This window comes from Sus scrofa, chromosome 5, assembly GCF_054392235.1.
Source record: "Sus scrofa isolate SSC_HxYL_T2T_F1_AM1 chromosome 5, Sscrofa_HxYL_maternal_Yorkshire_Landrace_v2.0, whole genome shotgun sequence".
NCBI lineage: Eukaryota > Metazoa > Chordata > Mammalia > Artiodactyla > Suidae > Sus > Sus scrofa.
Window position 1 is genome coordinate 110,434,463 of NC_139387.1, and position 16,364 is coordinate 110,450,826.

At 41.2% G+C, this 16,364-nt stretch overlaps 1 protein-coding gene across 30 annotated transcripts in view; it reads right to left on the reverse strand.

Annotated features, from left to right (window-relative positions):
* The window catches only part of NAV3 (neuron navigator 3), a 602,126-nt gene that overhangs the window by 191,096 nt on the left and 394,666 nt on the right, over nt 1–16,364 (reverse strand). For 18 of the 30 annotated variants that reach the window (XR_014804600.1, XR_014804602.1, XM_084957747.1 and 15 more), the window contains 2 exons: nt 13,983–14,051; nt 10,457–10,596 (listed from right to left, as the gene is read on the reverse strand). Coding sequence is in view for 25 of the 30 variants with exons in the window: in XM_084957747.1 (XP_084813873.1) it covers nt 10,457–10,596; nt 13,983–14,051 (209 nt within the window). In the remaining 5 variants the exon portion in view is untranslated. The remainder of the gene's footprint in view (nt 1–10,456; nt 10,597–13,982; nt 14,052–16,364) is intronic. The other 12 variants (XR_014804603.1, XR_014804601.1, XR_014804604.1 and 9 more) reach the window with 1 other exon arrangement.

Genomic DNA, 16,364 nt, shown 5'->3' on the forward strand with positions numbered 1-16,364 from the left:
CCTAGTCGGATTCGTTAACCACTGCACCACGACGGGAACTCCCCAACATTGATTTCTAATTCTCACTACCTTTCTACAATCCCTCTTCCTAACTGGCGGAAATTAGTATAATACTGGAAGTGCAGACTCTGGATTAAAATACAGTAGTTTAGTAGTTTACTGGTAAGTCAACATGTTTACATGGTATATTTGAATTTTAAAGCATAGGTTGATACATCGATTTTTTCAGTATCCATGTAAAGTCTATAATTGTGACCATTTCTAGAATATTTGTAGGACTCCATTTGGTTCATGCACAAAGACTAAGGTTCTGAAAAACAGTAGGAGTATTTGACTAATTCCAGACGAACAAATCCAACAAGATCCAAAATACTCAATGTCTCATATACCTTCACTCTCTGTGTGAGTGAAGATTTCAATCACTTTCAATATCTTTTACTGATATTTTTTGGGTTTTTTTTGCCTTTTTTTTCTCTTTTTTGGCCACCCAACAACATATGGAATTCCCAGGCCAGGGATCAGATCTGAGCTGCAGCTGTGACCTATGCCACTGGCGCCTTCACTCACTGTGCCAGGCCGGGCATCCGCCCGCATCCCAGTGCTCCAAAGACACTGCCGATGCCCTGAAGCCACAGCGGGCACTCCTACCTGTTAAGTAGAGCTCATTCAAGGCTATTTCACTTGTGCATCCCTTTCAGAGACTGTCAACATTGCCTCATGCTGTGAATCACTGTCCACAGCAGAGTAGACTGATGACCCGGAGTAGAGAGACCTACCAGACATTTCTCCAGGATAACTCCTACTTACTGGTCAGGTCTCAACTTTGACTTCACATCTGAGAAAAAAACCAAACCATTATCCCCACCATCCGTTTAGCTCCTATCCTTAGGATCAAGTCTGCATTAGGTGACTCCTCTACCTTCTTCCATAGCTTATCACTTCTTCTATTACAGCCATGATAAATAACTCCGCTGCACCTGCCTGCTTCCTCTACTGCACTGTACATATGGCCCTTAAAAGCAAAAGCCATGGCTTGTATTATGCGTAGTTGTCTAGCATGCACATAGCACCTTCTAGGTGACAGGCGCTAAACCAAGTATTTGACATGAAATAACTCAATTCTTCGAACAGCTGCAGGAAATTTTTAAATTTACCCTCAGCCGGCACATGAAGAAACCGAAGCACAAAGAAGTTAAATAACTTGGCCAAAGTCACACAATGTGTAACTGACAAGTCTGAGAACTGAACTTCGCTTGCATTCTAAGTTAACTCTGTCAATCACTGTATAATACTGTGTTTCAAATACATATGAATTAACTTCAATAGCTTATCGATTATTACAATATTATTCCTTGAATATAGGAACAGGGAAAATTGTGAATGTCAAATTAATGCTTTTCGGAGATTTCTGTCAGTTGTAATGTATTCTTCAATTACCTAGATTCAACTGGAAACTAAGAACACCTCCGAATAAGATGAATTTTCTCAATTCATGCCCATGTATTTCACACAGTGACCTCACTGTATTGCGGATCTTTGTCCAACAGATATAGCTCGATTTCTCTGGTGTTTACAGAAATATTAATGGATGCTCTTCGGTTTCTGCAATCTCTAGGACTGGAATCTAGGCAAAACATCTATGAATAAATATTTACTCAGTGGACATTCTATGCAAAACTCTACGAGACACCTTAGAATCTAGTAAGAGGAAAGAAATCAGGCTCAGAAAGATGAGTAACAAATGCTAAGCGCTGAATGAGTAGGAGGTGGGAAAGGAAACCCTAGAGATCAGAAAGGCACAAAGGGCCGCACCGCTAAGTGAGAGCAGGACAAATGCGCTAAGGGAGACATGCAGGCATTCAAGGCAGGAGGAATACACAGTTTTTAAAAGGAAATTATGCGAATTTTTTTCCATTTATTTACATTTAAAAATATGTACATACACAGGAGTTCCCGTTGTGGCTCAGCAGAAACCAATCTATTATCCGTGAGGACGCAGGTTCAATCCTTGGCCTCGCTCAGTGGGTTAAGGATTCGGTGTTGCTGTGAGCTGTGGTGTAGGTCGCAGCCATGGCTTGGATCTGGCATTGCTGTGGCTGTGGTGTAGGCCAGTGGCTACAGCTCCGATTCAGCCCTAGCCTGGGAACCTCCATATGCTGCAGGTGCCACCCCAAAAAGACCAAAAAAAAAAAAAGACAAAAAGTATGCACATACACCTGCTGGGACACAGAGTCGGAGAGAAACACGGTACCCCCCCCACCCAAAGTCTCTCTGCTGTATTACTGTTAAGAGGAACATGATGGCATCATTGAATTAATCGTTACTTTCTCACCCTGACCTTAAAAGTTATCTGTGATATTTCTGATTCTACAATGAAAATAATATTAATAATTGTTACAATTATAAAAATCCCAACTGGCATTTTATTGAAGGGTCTTTAATTACCTCACATTTGTTTTCACAACAACCTGATGAGGTGGGAAGGGCTCCTATTTCTTTTCTATTTTTGTGGGTTTTTTTTTTTTTTTCATAATGAATTACTTTTTCTATCACTTTTTTGGAAAGGCTCCTGTTTCTAATTCACACTTAAGGAAACCCAACTTTTGAGAGTCTAAAGGACTCATTGGTGCTGTCAGCCAGTGAGGCGGGTGTGGTGGGTCCAGGATTTGATCCCACAGTGTGTGATTCTGGAGTCCAAGCTCTACAACTGTCTTAGCAGATCTGACATTCTAAGTATCACAATGGTTTCAAGCTTTCATGTGCACTTCAGTCACTAGGGCCCCCACTGAATGCAGCTCACACAGCGCTGCAGCAGGTCTGCAGGGGCCCCGAGGTCTGCACTTCTAGCAAGCTGTCCCTTGATGCCAACTCTGCTGGCCTCAGACCTTTTCTTTGAGTAACATAGTTCGAGTAAATCGGACCATCATGGCAATTGCTGACATCATCAGCTTTAAAGAGCTATTTTTTATGACAGGATCCAAACTGGCTAAATTCATTAAATGTTCCATAGCCATGCAGCATTAATATTCTCTGGTGGAACCTTGGCTAGTTCCACCTTCCCCTGGATGCTTGGCACTTTGTGGCGACAGATCACTAAAAGGAAGCCCGTATTGTTTTCCTAATGTCCTTTCTTTCATCATTTTAGCCGTATGTTTAGTGTATATCTTCTGTGTTTCCACAACTGTTTAAGAAACCAGGGGAGGAGTTTCCATTGCGGCTCAGCAGGTTAAGAACCCAACCAGCATCCATGAGGATGTGGGCTTGACCCCTGGCCTTGCTCAGTGGGTTAAGGATCCAGCGCTGCCACTAGCTGCAGCACAGGTCACAGATGCCGCTCAGATCTGGTGTTGCTGTGGCTGTGGTGTAGGCCAGCAGCTGCAGCTCCAACTGGACCTGGGAACTTCCATGTCCTGCAGGAGCTTTGCTGAGGATAAGAAAAGGACAGGAAAGGACCAGTCAGGATGGTCATGCTGACATTAGCTAGACTGCTCTCCCAGACTAAGCACAGAGAGGAATTTCAGTATCATCACACCCGAAAATGGGACAGGAGGGACTCCAAGTTATAACATCCATATCCAACCCACAGCCACGGTCACAGCGACAGCTGTAAAATGGTTCTCAGATGAGCACACACAGAAGACACTTCTCCGAGCTAAACCCTAAACACGTCCCCAGCTCATCTCTTGACAGGAGCACGAGGGGCTTCATGTTTCATGAAGAGCTGTGCAAATCACAGACCACTGGGCATCCGGTGAGCACTAGAACAATAAGGGTCTCTCCAGACCCATCGCAGGAAAGCTTGCACAACAGCAGGTACTGAGACGGCAGCATCAGCAGCTCTGCCACAAATTCTAGTCTCTGAGCCACTTACACACTCAATATTAAGTAGCCTGGTCTCACTGGTACATTTCTGAGTGTTGTTTACTCAGCTTCTGACTGTGACTGAATCATTACCTGGGAGTGGAGAAAAGCCGAGACACCTCATGCACATGTTCAAAAGCATGACTGCTATAAACTTGGATCTTGCGTTTGCTAGGACGTCATCTGCCCACAGCTATTCTTCATCTCTGGTCTCCAAAAAGAATTTTTTCCCGACTCCTTCTTGTTTCTTTCCCCTTCCTCTACCTCACATCCACCACCACAACTCCATCACAACCAGATAATACAATTCAAGTGCTTACTTTTCCCAAGTACTTTGACACATGGTATCATGTTTATTTTTTAATTCTTATTTGTTTATTTTTGGGGGCTGCACACATGGCAGATGGAAGTTCCCAGGCTAAGGGTTGAGTCAGGGCTTCCGCTGCCCGCCTACACCAGAGCCGCCACCGTGCCAGATCGGAGCCACGTCTGCAACCTACACCGCAGTTCACAGCAATCTGGATCCTTCAGCCCACTGAGTGAGGCCAGGGACGGAACCTGCATCCTCGTGGATGCTGGTGGGATTCCTAACCCACGAAGCCACAGCAGGAAGCCCACGTGGTGGCAGAGTTAGAGCTCTGCCTACATGCGTCCTATTTAAAGCCATACTTCACACACACCTAAGCCTTCCTCTATTAGAAATGAGAAAAGCGAAGCTTAGAAAGAGAAACTTGCTTCACATCATGCACAGAGTAAAATCTAGAAAAGACAAAATCAAAGTTGGCACCTAGGTGTGCGGGACTCAGCATCTGGAGGCTTTTCATGATCTCTCCTGTCCGTGAGTTTGCTGCCCACTCGGAAATTCTGCTGATAAAGCTTCTCCCGAAAGCCACGTGTTTGTGTTACACTGAAGGCAACTGAGCAAGTCGCTGAAGTGTGGTTTCCTTCTTCCCCAAAGAGCAGAGTATAAACGAGGCGAACACCACACCGGATACTCTTCCCTAAACTAAACACTGTGTCCTTGGATATCCTATTGGCACCATCCTTCTGAGTTGATGTAAGAACAGATTTTAATTCCTGCTCAGAAGACACCTAAACTCACAGGGTTAATTTTTAGTTATTTCATATTGCGAAAAATAACTTCGATGACCTGGGGAACATGCCAACCCAGCTCTCAAATGAATACAGGGAGGTAAATGTGGCAGTCGCCACAGACATATGGGAAGCTGAGATAAAGACGATTCTCCCTGGAGCTTCCTCCGGCTTCCGAGCTCAGTGCCAGGTTGCCAACTAGCCTGAGAAAGGACTTGGGAACGGGATGTTATTTGTGTCTTCCTCACAGGGGAGCATGCTGCTTAGATGGAAGCCAACCAGCTTTCAACTCGCAAAGCAACAACAAAGTCACCATACACAAAGTCACAACAGCAAAACCCACAGGAGCACCATATTTTTTTTTTTGTGTCTTTTTGCCTTTTCTAGGGCCGCTCCCGTGGCATATGGAGGTTCCCAGGCTGGGGGTCTAACAGCGCTATTTTTAAAAGGAAGTATTCCCTGCACAGCTGGCGCTCTGCTCAGTGACAAGCATGATCTCTGCTAAACACAGCTTAGCTTCAGCATCACAGATCAGTATAGAAGGAAGGAAATGAATGGGGCCACAACAATTGGTCTGGGAAATAACTGACTCTCATTGAAAATGATATCCCAAACATCTGAACATTTTGAAAGTTAAAAAAAAAAAAAAAAAAAAAAAGGAACATTCAAATTTAAACATCTCGTTAAAAAAAAAAAAAAAAAAAAAAAAAATTGGAGTTCCAGTGGTGGCGCAGTGGTCGACGAAGCCGACTGGGAACCATGAAGTTGCGGTTTGATCCCTGGCCTCGCTCAGTGGGTTGGGGATCTGGCGTTGCCCTGAGTTGTGGTGTGGGTCGCAGACGCGGCTCGGATTCCGCGTTGCTGTGGCTGTGGTGTAGGCCGGTGGCTACAGCTCTGATTCGACCCGTAGCCTGGGAACCTCCATATGCCTAGAAAAGGCAAAAGACAAAAAACAAACAAACGAACACCTTGTTAACACATGACCCCTTGTTACCTCATCACACTGTGTCCCATAAATGACGGCTTGGGAGATGCCGCAATCCTCAGTTTTGCAAAGACTCACCAGAAACACGCAGCTCCTAGAGGGATCCTGGAGGCACTGCCCATTCCGGACGCGTATATATTGACCATCGGTAAAATGCAAGAGGGCCGCTTGGTGGACTATTGCAAAACTTACGGAAGCTTCAATTCACCAGCCAGATTTTTTTAAAGCATGTAATTTTCTGTACAGGTTTGTATATCTGTGAGCACGTGTATACATGAGCAAACGACATATATGCCCTGGTCTATTTCACCATGTCACTAGATTTATATACCTGATTATGTTTCCGCATGAGAATCCCCAGGATTAACGTGATATTATCATATTGACATTATATTACAGGTTAACATAAGTATTAAGGAAGTAGAGCAAAAAGTCATGGTAAAATAATTAAACTACTAGTAAAGGAATAAAATGCATTATATTCACTGTAACATATCTGCATTGTGTTGAAATGGAAACAGTTCAGTTCTTTGAGCCTACAGCAATTTAAGAGTAATTTAAAAAAACACAAAGAAAGTACTTAAGAACTAGGTAACTATGTTTCAGATGTCAAAAATTTATGACAAATGCAACATTCACGGAGAACCTATACTCTGAAAAAGTTGTTTCGATGTTGATAAATTCTCAGTATCAATCCTACTAAATCGATGTTGAGTGTAAATGAAAACAAAACAAAACAAAACAAAAAAAACCTTTCACGCCAGAAGACACTTTATTAGAATCTAGGAGGACAGGAGGAAATCTCTCCTTCCGTAGATGTGTGTAAGAATCACTTGGGAGAAATAAGGAAGAGAGGGGGCGTGCCCTTTGGTAGTGCGGCTGTTTCTTAGCAACACAGAAAAACATCTCTCTGTCCAGTAGTAAGTGTTTACAGATCCTAATTCAGAAATGAATTCCAAATAAAGATAGGATATTTACATTCCTAATAATACTCATCAGTTCAGCCTTTTTCACCTTTATCATGTAGATTTTATAAAACAAGAATTCTTTCTTAAGATAATTTGCCTCAGGCATATAAAATGTACATTCAAATGAATCAGGGCATTTTTTTCACAAGATCTCTGACTTCCACTGAACAAGTATTTGATTTTTCTTTAAGGCACACACCCATCTAGAATAATCTCAGCGGGTGCACGGACAAATTGATAAATGCTAAGAATCGGAACATATCATTCATTGGCTGTTTCTAATGGTGGGGTCACAAGGGAAGAAACTGAAATTCCCCAAAGAAATGCGTCTCTACAAACAATGCTGTCTTCATTTCACCATTTGTTCTGAGAAATTTGTTCTACATTCCATTTCAATGGCAAGGCGGAATGGCATTGCTTTCTATTTTAACATTTCCATTTCAGCCGTCTCCGCAAGGGATAACAATCTATGGCCATGTTTGCTGATATTTCGATCCATTTGGCCAAATGAAAATGAGCACACTATTTTTTCGGCCCCATGACTATGAAAAGGCTATGAGATGTGTGTTTTGAAGTACAGTTTGTGATTTTCATCTGATTTCCTTTCATTAGGTAAGTCATGAAATTTGTAAATAAGCTCTTTTTACCATCCCATACATGTGAAAAGCTATTGTATTTTCAACAGTATATTTTTCAATAAGGAAGTGAAATTGTTCTGATTGTGAATAAACCTTTGTAATCTATTGCAAATTCTACAGATTCTTCAACTGATTCATATAATGCATCATCTTGTCAAAGAAAGTAGAAAGTACATTTGCATTTTAAAAAATTCAGGGAGCACATTACACATAGTCTGGTTAATTTTTCAAGTAAAAATATCTTAATTTATCACATTTAAATGTTACAATTTTTAAAAGAAGGGCAATTAGAATATTCAGTACTTTTTTTTTTTTTTTGGTCTTTTTAGGTCCCTCCACGCCAGTAGCACATGGAAGTTGCTGGGCTAGGGGTTGAATCTGAGCTGCAGCCGCCAGCCTGCATGACAGCCACAGGAATGCCAGATCTCATATTGCAGCTCATGGCAATGCCGGATCCACCGAGAGAGGCCAGCGATTGAACCCTTATCCTCATGGATCCTAGTTGGGTTTGTTACCACTAAGCCACCACAGGAGCTCCCGAGCACTTAACACTTCCTGAATCCTGTCATTATAATATTCTAACCCGTGAAACTTCTTGTTTAATTTTCACCTAACTTGGTCATGCCCAGGATATGTATGCAAACTCGATTGTCGCAGAGATCAACCTGTCAGGAGATGGAATCTGGTATTTTTATATAACTTATACTACCACAAATTTCTATGTCAGAAAGGTTAAATAGAATATTCTTATCCAAAAATATGTACCATTGGACTAGTCTAAATTATAAATTGTTTCCTAAGTGATGTTTATTTTTGTTTTGTTTGCTCTTACAACTTAAGAAAATATTTTGGAAATATAAAAGAGCATGATAAGATGATTAACTTAGAAAAAATGACACTGGATGTATTGACATGAAGTTGTAACTCCATGTTAATAAAAAATGCCATATAGTGTGTAAAGCAAATTCCAGATGGCTGTTATTATGTTATGTTATATTATATTATATTATATTATATTATATTATATTATATTATACAATTTATACTCTAAGTATTACTGGCAATTTACAGACACTTAATGCCATATTTGTGTATTATAATTATCTGCGAATGTGAGATTATACACTTTAAATGTTTGGAGGTTTTACTTTGTTGGGATTAAAAGTAAGAGCTGATTTACCATGAAAGTTCTTGATTTTTGCTCCCAATAGATACCTAAAAAGAGATCTGCTTATGGTTAAAAGCCTCACAATATATGTCATTTGTCTCCACCTTGTGGTTATGGTAAATATTGCTACTTTCTAATTTCGTACTATTTTCTAGACAGACACTGGAGTGGGTGAATGGCTATGCGGAAAAAATATGAATACTTGGCTACTTTTGCATTTTTGCCTTTAGACACTAGAAATATAAAAAAGTGTTTCACATGACAGAAAAAGATGATATCGAAGTGTTAGGTCCTCTAGGTTTTGAAGTCTCTTTGCCAATGCTATTCCTCAAAAAATATCAGGTAACTGTAGGACTGCTTAGCTAAATTGGACACCTCTGTATCTAAACATGTTTAGCCCCCTTAATATTTATAGCACACATAGGCTTTGCATGATGCTGTCTAGGACAGTCACCAAAACGAGGGAGACATCTTTGCGATGACAAATTGCTGTCTGCCTCTTCTCTGAGAGAAACATTTCAGAGGTTCTCAAATCAAAGATTTTGGTTTTCTATTTAAAAGACAAATTCCTCACTTCCAAATACACATTGCTTTCTTCTTTTTCCATGCAGCTCAAGAACTGGGGATATTACAGAGATCTAGACACAAAGATTTGTTTCCAGGATTTACAGTCTGTCCAATGTGGTCTTAATGGTTAGGAAATCTTCATAAAATTGTCTCATTCAAATATTATCCCCTGTCAGCGCACGTCACATCGTCTCTGTGTTGTGCAACAATTTGAAATGCTCTCAATGTGAGCAAAAAAAGCTTCGACCTGGTTCAAGGAGTTAAACCAAATTAGCAGCATATTTCGCACTTTCGAATTTCATGCGTTGCTGCATGGAGAGCTAAGGCTGCATGGAGAGAAGTTAAAATGTGATTGATTGGAAACTACTACCTCGAAATCCTGCGGAACGCCCTAGTCCCTGATGCGTCGTACTGCTCCCAGCAGCAGAGGATCTTGATTTTCTCATGGTTCGGGGTATAAACTGCACGTCCGCCCGCTTGTACGCAGGCTCCAGGGGGATGTGCACCAACAGCACCTCTTTAAACACACACTGTGCACACTACAGATCCTTGTGCATCACGTAGTTAACACATGATCTGCCTTTAACACAGACTTCCACCAAGGGTCCTTTCTTCCCGGGGTATTTGCAATCAGAGAGTTCTATCATGCACCCTTTCCAGAAAGTAAAACCAAGCGAATCATTTGTCTCTTAGAGGAATAACTAAGGTCCTGATGTTTATCTCTCCTGCTGCTTTTTCAAAATGAAATACCCGTCATGCTTGTGTTTTAATTTGTGATGTTCTCACCTTAACGGCCCAAAACACTTACAGCGCTTAGGTCAACTAAAACAAAAGATTCAGAAATATTTAAGAGAGACTTATGACTTCAGGCTAAGTGTTCGTCAAACACGAGAAGACAAAAGAAAACGCTATTTACATGCATCCAGGAGGAACTCTTTCCAGAAGGAGATGTTAAACTTGGGGAAATCATTATAATATAATTGACTTTATTCCCTTAAATATTCTGCAGGAAGAAAAGTCCTGAAGAAAGCTGCAATTCAGGAAGAGGCACTTAGAAAATAAAAGAAACTCTGCTGATAACATTTCCATTCCAAATGTCCGACCGCAGCTTAAATACCAGATTTAGCGTGGAATTTATGAGACCTGGACCATAGTGACGTAAGGAGCAAGCACTTACCTTTTTCATTGCCATTTGCATAATTTGGAGGCTTGTTTTTGTCAATGCTGTTAAAGCTCTGACTTCTCCTATTTAAATTGGACGCTCCCTGGGCCTTGCTGCTGCCGCCTGCAGCTGGCACCCTAGAGGGACCAGGAAGCCTAAAATAGGACGAGAAAAATTACATCATTATGATATGTTGCAAAAAGGTAGGTTATGGAAGGTTCTGAGCAGGGATGAGTCAATGGGCAAATCATTTTTTATGACATTCCAAAATCTATTCAGCAGAAAATGTTGCTTTAAGTGATGAGCAGCTAAGCACAAGGTCTGAGAATTTTCAGAAAAATATTGATTCATAAAAACTAATTTGTCTCCAAAGTATATTAATAATGCAGGACAATGAGATACCCTCTTTAATTGAACGAGTCACGCTTATCACACCTCCGATGAGTAGAACTTTGATGTGAAGTTACCGTAATCACTAAATGAAAGCAAGGGAGGTCGTACCCTTCACTCTGCTTGTCCTCAGGGTGTTGCCCAGCTGCCTTCAGCTGTAAACTTGCTCTTTTCAATGTGTGGGACACGTGCTTTTGTCGTAGATACCGGTATCCTAAATTAATTTCTTGTATATTAATCACAACGAGAATAAAGTTACAGAACAAATTGCTAGCAGCCAATGCTTGCTGGACATCGGAACGCTTTTTTCTATTGTTATTATTATTTTCCTCTTTAGGAATGTGCCTGTGGCATATGGAAGGCCCCAGGCTAGGGATCGATTCGGAGCTGCAGCCACAGGCCTAGGCCACGGCTGCAGCAATGTGGAATCTGAGCCATATCTTGCAGTCACAGCTTGTGGCCATGCTAGATCCTTAACCCACTGCGTGCGGCCAGGAGCAAACCCACATCCTCATGGATGCTAGTCGGGTTTGTAACCCACGGAGCCACAACGGGACCTCCGAGTCAGTTACTCTAAAATGTGTAAAATGTGACATGGACATCAACGCCATGAATTTGTTCCTATTTGACTGATCTGTGTCACGTGAAAACTTGGACTCTCCTGTGAAAAGTGAGCACCTAGACAGTCGCTGGTTATCTCAGGAAAGCGGCCAGCTGGTCCACACGGGCCATTTGACAAGAAATGATGCGAGTTTCAGAAGAAAATCCAATCGCAGAATGACAATTAAAAAATGCCCGTGAGGAGAGCAGTTCCAGCTACTCTTCGTGTACGGAGGACAGGACAGGAGGAAAAACAGGCGGACGACCTTGCAGTCAGGGGGAGTTTGACAGGAGATCATGACCTGCAGTTATTTTATTCGAGCTCTAATTAAATGTCAGTTTAGATCATTTATTGTACTATTTAAACAGTTTCCACATTAAAAGATCAAGTATCAGTTATTTTAGGAATTGCGCCCAAAGAGGCGATTCCTGTATTTTCCTTTTCTATTATTACTGTGCGTGGACCCAACATATACACATTATTGTGTATGTGTAACAGACTTAATCCCCGTAAATTAAAAACTGGAAATTACCAACGAATACTGCCATTCTTAGACATATCTAAAAACACACTAAGGGCTGCCAGCATCTTGGCTAGCATGTGCTGCCACCATAAGAGTGCCACTGTGTACTGCCTAAATAATTTCTATTTTAAAAGAAAAATAAATAGTCCAGAACTTCTAAATGCAGCCATGAATTTTTCACTGTTCTCCTTCAACTAGAATGTATAAAATATAAGAAAGCTTATACCCATTATCTTGGTGCCCAATAGACCACAAGTTCACAATCAGCCATTACAATATTCAAGTTTTAACTCACCCTATTACACTTCTTGATAAATTTTTATTTCCATAGATTATTAGGAAATCAAACATTTAAATGTGTACCATAACGCTTTAAAAATGGTAACAGGTATTTCAAAATGCAACGAACATTAGAAAAGCACAAATACCAGCCTAGAAACCAATGTCGATATCTTGGAATAATGGATAATTTCAAAATGTTGACTGTTTTCTGGAGTTTAAATACATATGGCTAATAAGGAATCCCTTCAATTATTTTGCTAATTAGAGGTTGTGTCACGTACAAGAAACGAAACTTTTCCAAAGGACTCCAGCATTTGCTCAATGGATCTACAGGGTTCGTAAGCACAGCACGTTAACCACAGACACCAGGCATTCTGAGTACTAGAGACTGTACTGTGTACGAAGAACTCAACTAATTCATGTGGCCACGTGTCCCAATCACACTAAATCTGAGAACAAGTCCCATAGACACAGCCGTCAACTCCGAAAGTTCATTCCAAACTCACACGTATAAACAAACTTTGTCACAGAATTTGCCCTACTTGCAGTGAAACTTGACCTGTTTCTAGAAAGCAATTCAAATGCATTTTAATCTTTACTGTCACCCATGAAGCCAAGTGATCTTTAGTTCTCAGAAGAACAAATTAAAACAAATTAAAAAATCCATTTGCTCTTCTCATTACCCTAATTTGACAGTCAGCCAGAGTTCCAGATCATTCATCAAAGTAATAAAAAGAGAAATGAGAATGAAGCCAAAAAAAGAGAGACGCTCCATTAAATCAAAGTACTTAAAATATATTTTACATTCATACATCTTAGAAGTTGTAACAAAAAATGCTTACTGAACATGGCAGATCACTGTTCTTTGCATATCGTAATTTTGATCATTTCTTCTGATTTTTAATTAAATACCCTCTTAATTTGCCTCTCCAGAATCACTTCAATTACCACGGAAATGAACATAACTTAGAACACCAAGGCAAAGGAAAAAAGCACATACCTCAAGCCAGTGCATCACCAGCAGTGCTTGTGGTCAAATACCGCATAACATGATTTGCTATTAGAGCAGTGACTAGTACACCGCCTCCGAGTGATCACATAATAATCAGGAGTGCAAAACACATAGGTTGTGGCTCCACTCACCGTACCATCATGCCTTCAGTAACTTAACATTAAAAAAAAATACACGTCCCCCATATTTTATACACCAGTATTTTCCAGACAGCACTTAAGGCACTGTCATAAAATTTATTATTATTTCAACCAGTATAGGTCAAAGAACAGTCCAGGGGGATCTGGAGATAACGTCCCACCAAAAATCTGCCATTTCCCAGTCCTGTTCAGTTCTGTTTCAAAATCCGCAATAATTAAAGCATGGCCATTTCAAAAAGTAATTACCACCTTGTGAGATAACTTCCAGATTTTGTGACCTGGAAAGAATGGGGGCTTCAAAGTAATTTTTCTCCTTGACTTCCAATGTTCCCAGGACCTAGACGTCAGCCCAGTTACAGCACTATGCACGACGAGGCTAAGTGAGAGGAACCCAGAACCGATTCGATGGTCTAACCCGCACAGGCTCACCCCCAAGAAGGGCATGGAAATCGACTTGGAAGAATTCAGTGCTCTAAACCTTCCATCCGGACGTCAGTCAGTTTTCGAAAAAAAATGTAGAATGACAGGACAAAATATCACTGGGCATTACTTTATTACCACTAATAAGCAATAAATTAGAGATATTAACTGACCTAGTAGGCTTTTTTTGACTGGTTGCAATTCCACTGTGATTAGACTGAGTTGCATATCTGGCTGCCAGACTGTATGAGGAGAAACAGAGAAATTGAATTAAAGAGATTCTTTGAACATGGAAAGAAAGCACAAACTTACAAGAAAACTGAGTTCATGAAATGCAATTGGAACATGTATTAACATGTATAAAGGATAAATTAATTAGAAAATTATGATAATGCAACATATACACCATGACCTTTGATTACAAACATACTATGAAATAACGCCATGCACCCCTCGTAATAAAGTGTCATCAGTGACTTTAAGATAATGACTTATGATATTAATATTATTTTAAGTCGTATTACTCCATCTTATTAAAAAAAAAATCACCCTTTGGGAGCTCCCTCTCGTGGCTCAGCAGTTAACCATCCCGACTAGGATCCGTGAGGACGCGGGTTTGATCCCTAGCCTCGCTCAGTGGGTTGAGGACACGACATTGCTGTGACCTGTGGTGGGTGTAGGTCACAGACGCGCCTCAGATCTGGTGTGGCTGCGGCTGTGGTGGAGGCCAGCGGCTGGCTACCGCTCTGATTCGAGCCCCAGCCTGGGAACCTCCATATGCTGCGGGTGTGGCCCTAAAAAGAAAAAAAAAAAAAGAAAAAAATCAACCTTTGTAAATGACAATGAAAACTTCAGGAAAGTTAAAGTTTGACTTACACGATAGAAAGGTCTCTTTCTCAAAAAGGTTAAAATGGAAAAACAAAGAATGAAATGAGAGTTATTTTCTTTAATAAACTTCAATTTTAACTAAATACAATTTTGAAAACCAAATGATTACAATACCTGGTTTCTGACTAATCATTTATTGTTGCTCTCCAGTCCTAGATAGAATGTTTTACGGAAGTAACCCATATAAGATGTTTTTCTGGAGAAAGACCATGCAAACACGGAGGTTCAAATGGAGTCGCCTTCCTCAAAAACGAACTGAACAACTACTGATGGCAGTATCTGGGCAGACTGAATTCCAATTCTCAGTGGCTTTTTTTTGGAGGGCGGGGGGGGGGGGGCATGCTGGCAGCATGCGGAAGTTCCCAGGCCAGGACCTGAACCCACACCACAGCTGTAACCAGAGCCATAGCAGTGACCATGCCAGATCCTTACCCTCTGTGCCACTGAGGGTTCCCCATTAACCTTTGGCTGAAAGGTTTACCAATCAAAACCTTTGGTTGAAAACACACCAGAAAGTATTATTTAAAACAGGCTTTGAAGAAGTGCATGCTTTATAAACAAAATGAAAACCTGTGCGTTAGTTTAAACTCATTTTTGAATCACCATGTTTGGAAGGGTCGAGAAAGACCCCGTGGACCTGAAACATGTGCACGGGCCCTGTGATTGTCGTGGGTGGATGCGTGAGTGGAGAGTCACTTTCCTGGTGAATTGTGATGACTCTACATGCACCCAGGAGTTGTGTCTGCACAGTTTCCAAGGCCTCCAAGGAAACTGGAACAATATGGGGGTGTTGGAATCTGGGTGGAGGGGCCATGTGGAGCCCTGCAGTTGATCCAGCTGCTTTGCTGCCAAGCAGAGGGTGTTTAATCAAGGGAAGGATGTCACCTTAAGATGGGGGCATGTTTCCTAAGTTAACCTATACTCAATGGAGCCAGTCTGCGGTGGGAGCCAGTCCTTAGAACTGTCTGGCTAGGGACGAGTAAAGAAATCCTCAAATCTAGGCAGCTTTTCAGAGCACTTGTTTTTCATACTGGATATGAGTTATATTCTCCCCCCACCCCCCTTTTTTTTAATGTGCACACCTGTGGCATATGGAAGTTCCCAGGCTAGGGGTTGAATTGGAGCTGCAGTTGCAGGCCTACACCACAGCACAGCAACACCAGATCCAAGCCACATCTGTGACCTACACCACAGCCTGCAGCACACTGGATCCATAACCCACTGAGTGAGGCCAGGGATTGAACCTGCATCCTCACTGAGACAACACTGAGCTCTTACCGCACTGAGCCACAATGGGAACCCTTGTGATACATCCTTATTTGCATAGAATGCATTCTGTATTCTAACTGCACTGGGCACTGAGACAACCAGCCACAACTGGCCACACCACCTCATTAACAATAACATCCGTGGATAATTTAAAAATAAAAACCAAAGTGTTTCAATAAAATGTGTTATTAATTCGTAAGTTAAATTTAAAAGGGAAAGTACCCAAGGAGAAAAAAAAAATCTGTGAATTTTTCAGTCTGCTCTTCATTAACCCAAGAGAAATAAAACTAACTACCTAAAGATTCACTCCAATGTGCTCAGTCCTATACCCTCCAAAGTGAACACAAAAATTAGCAGGAAGAGATGCAAATAAAATAGCATACTTTCCCACAAGGGAA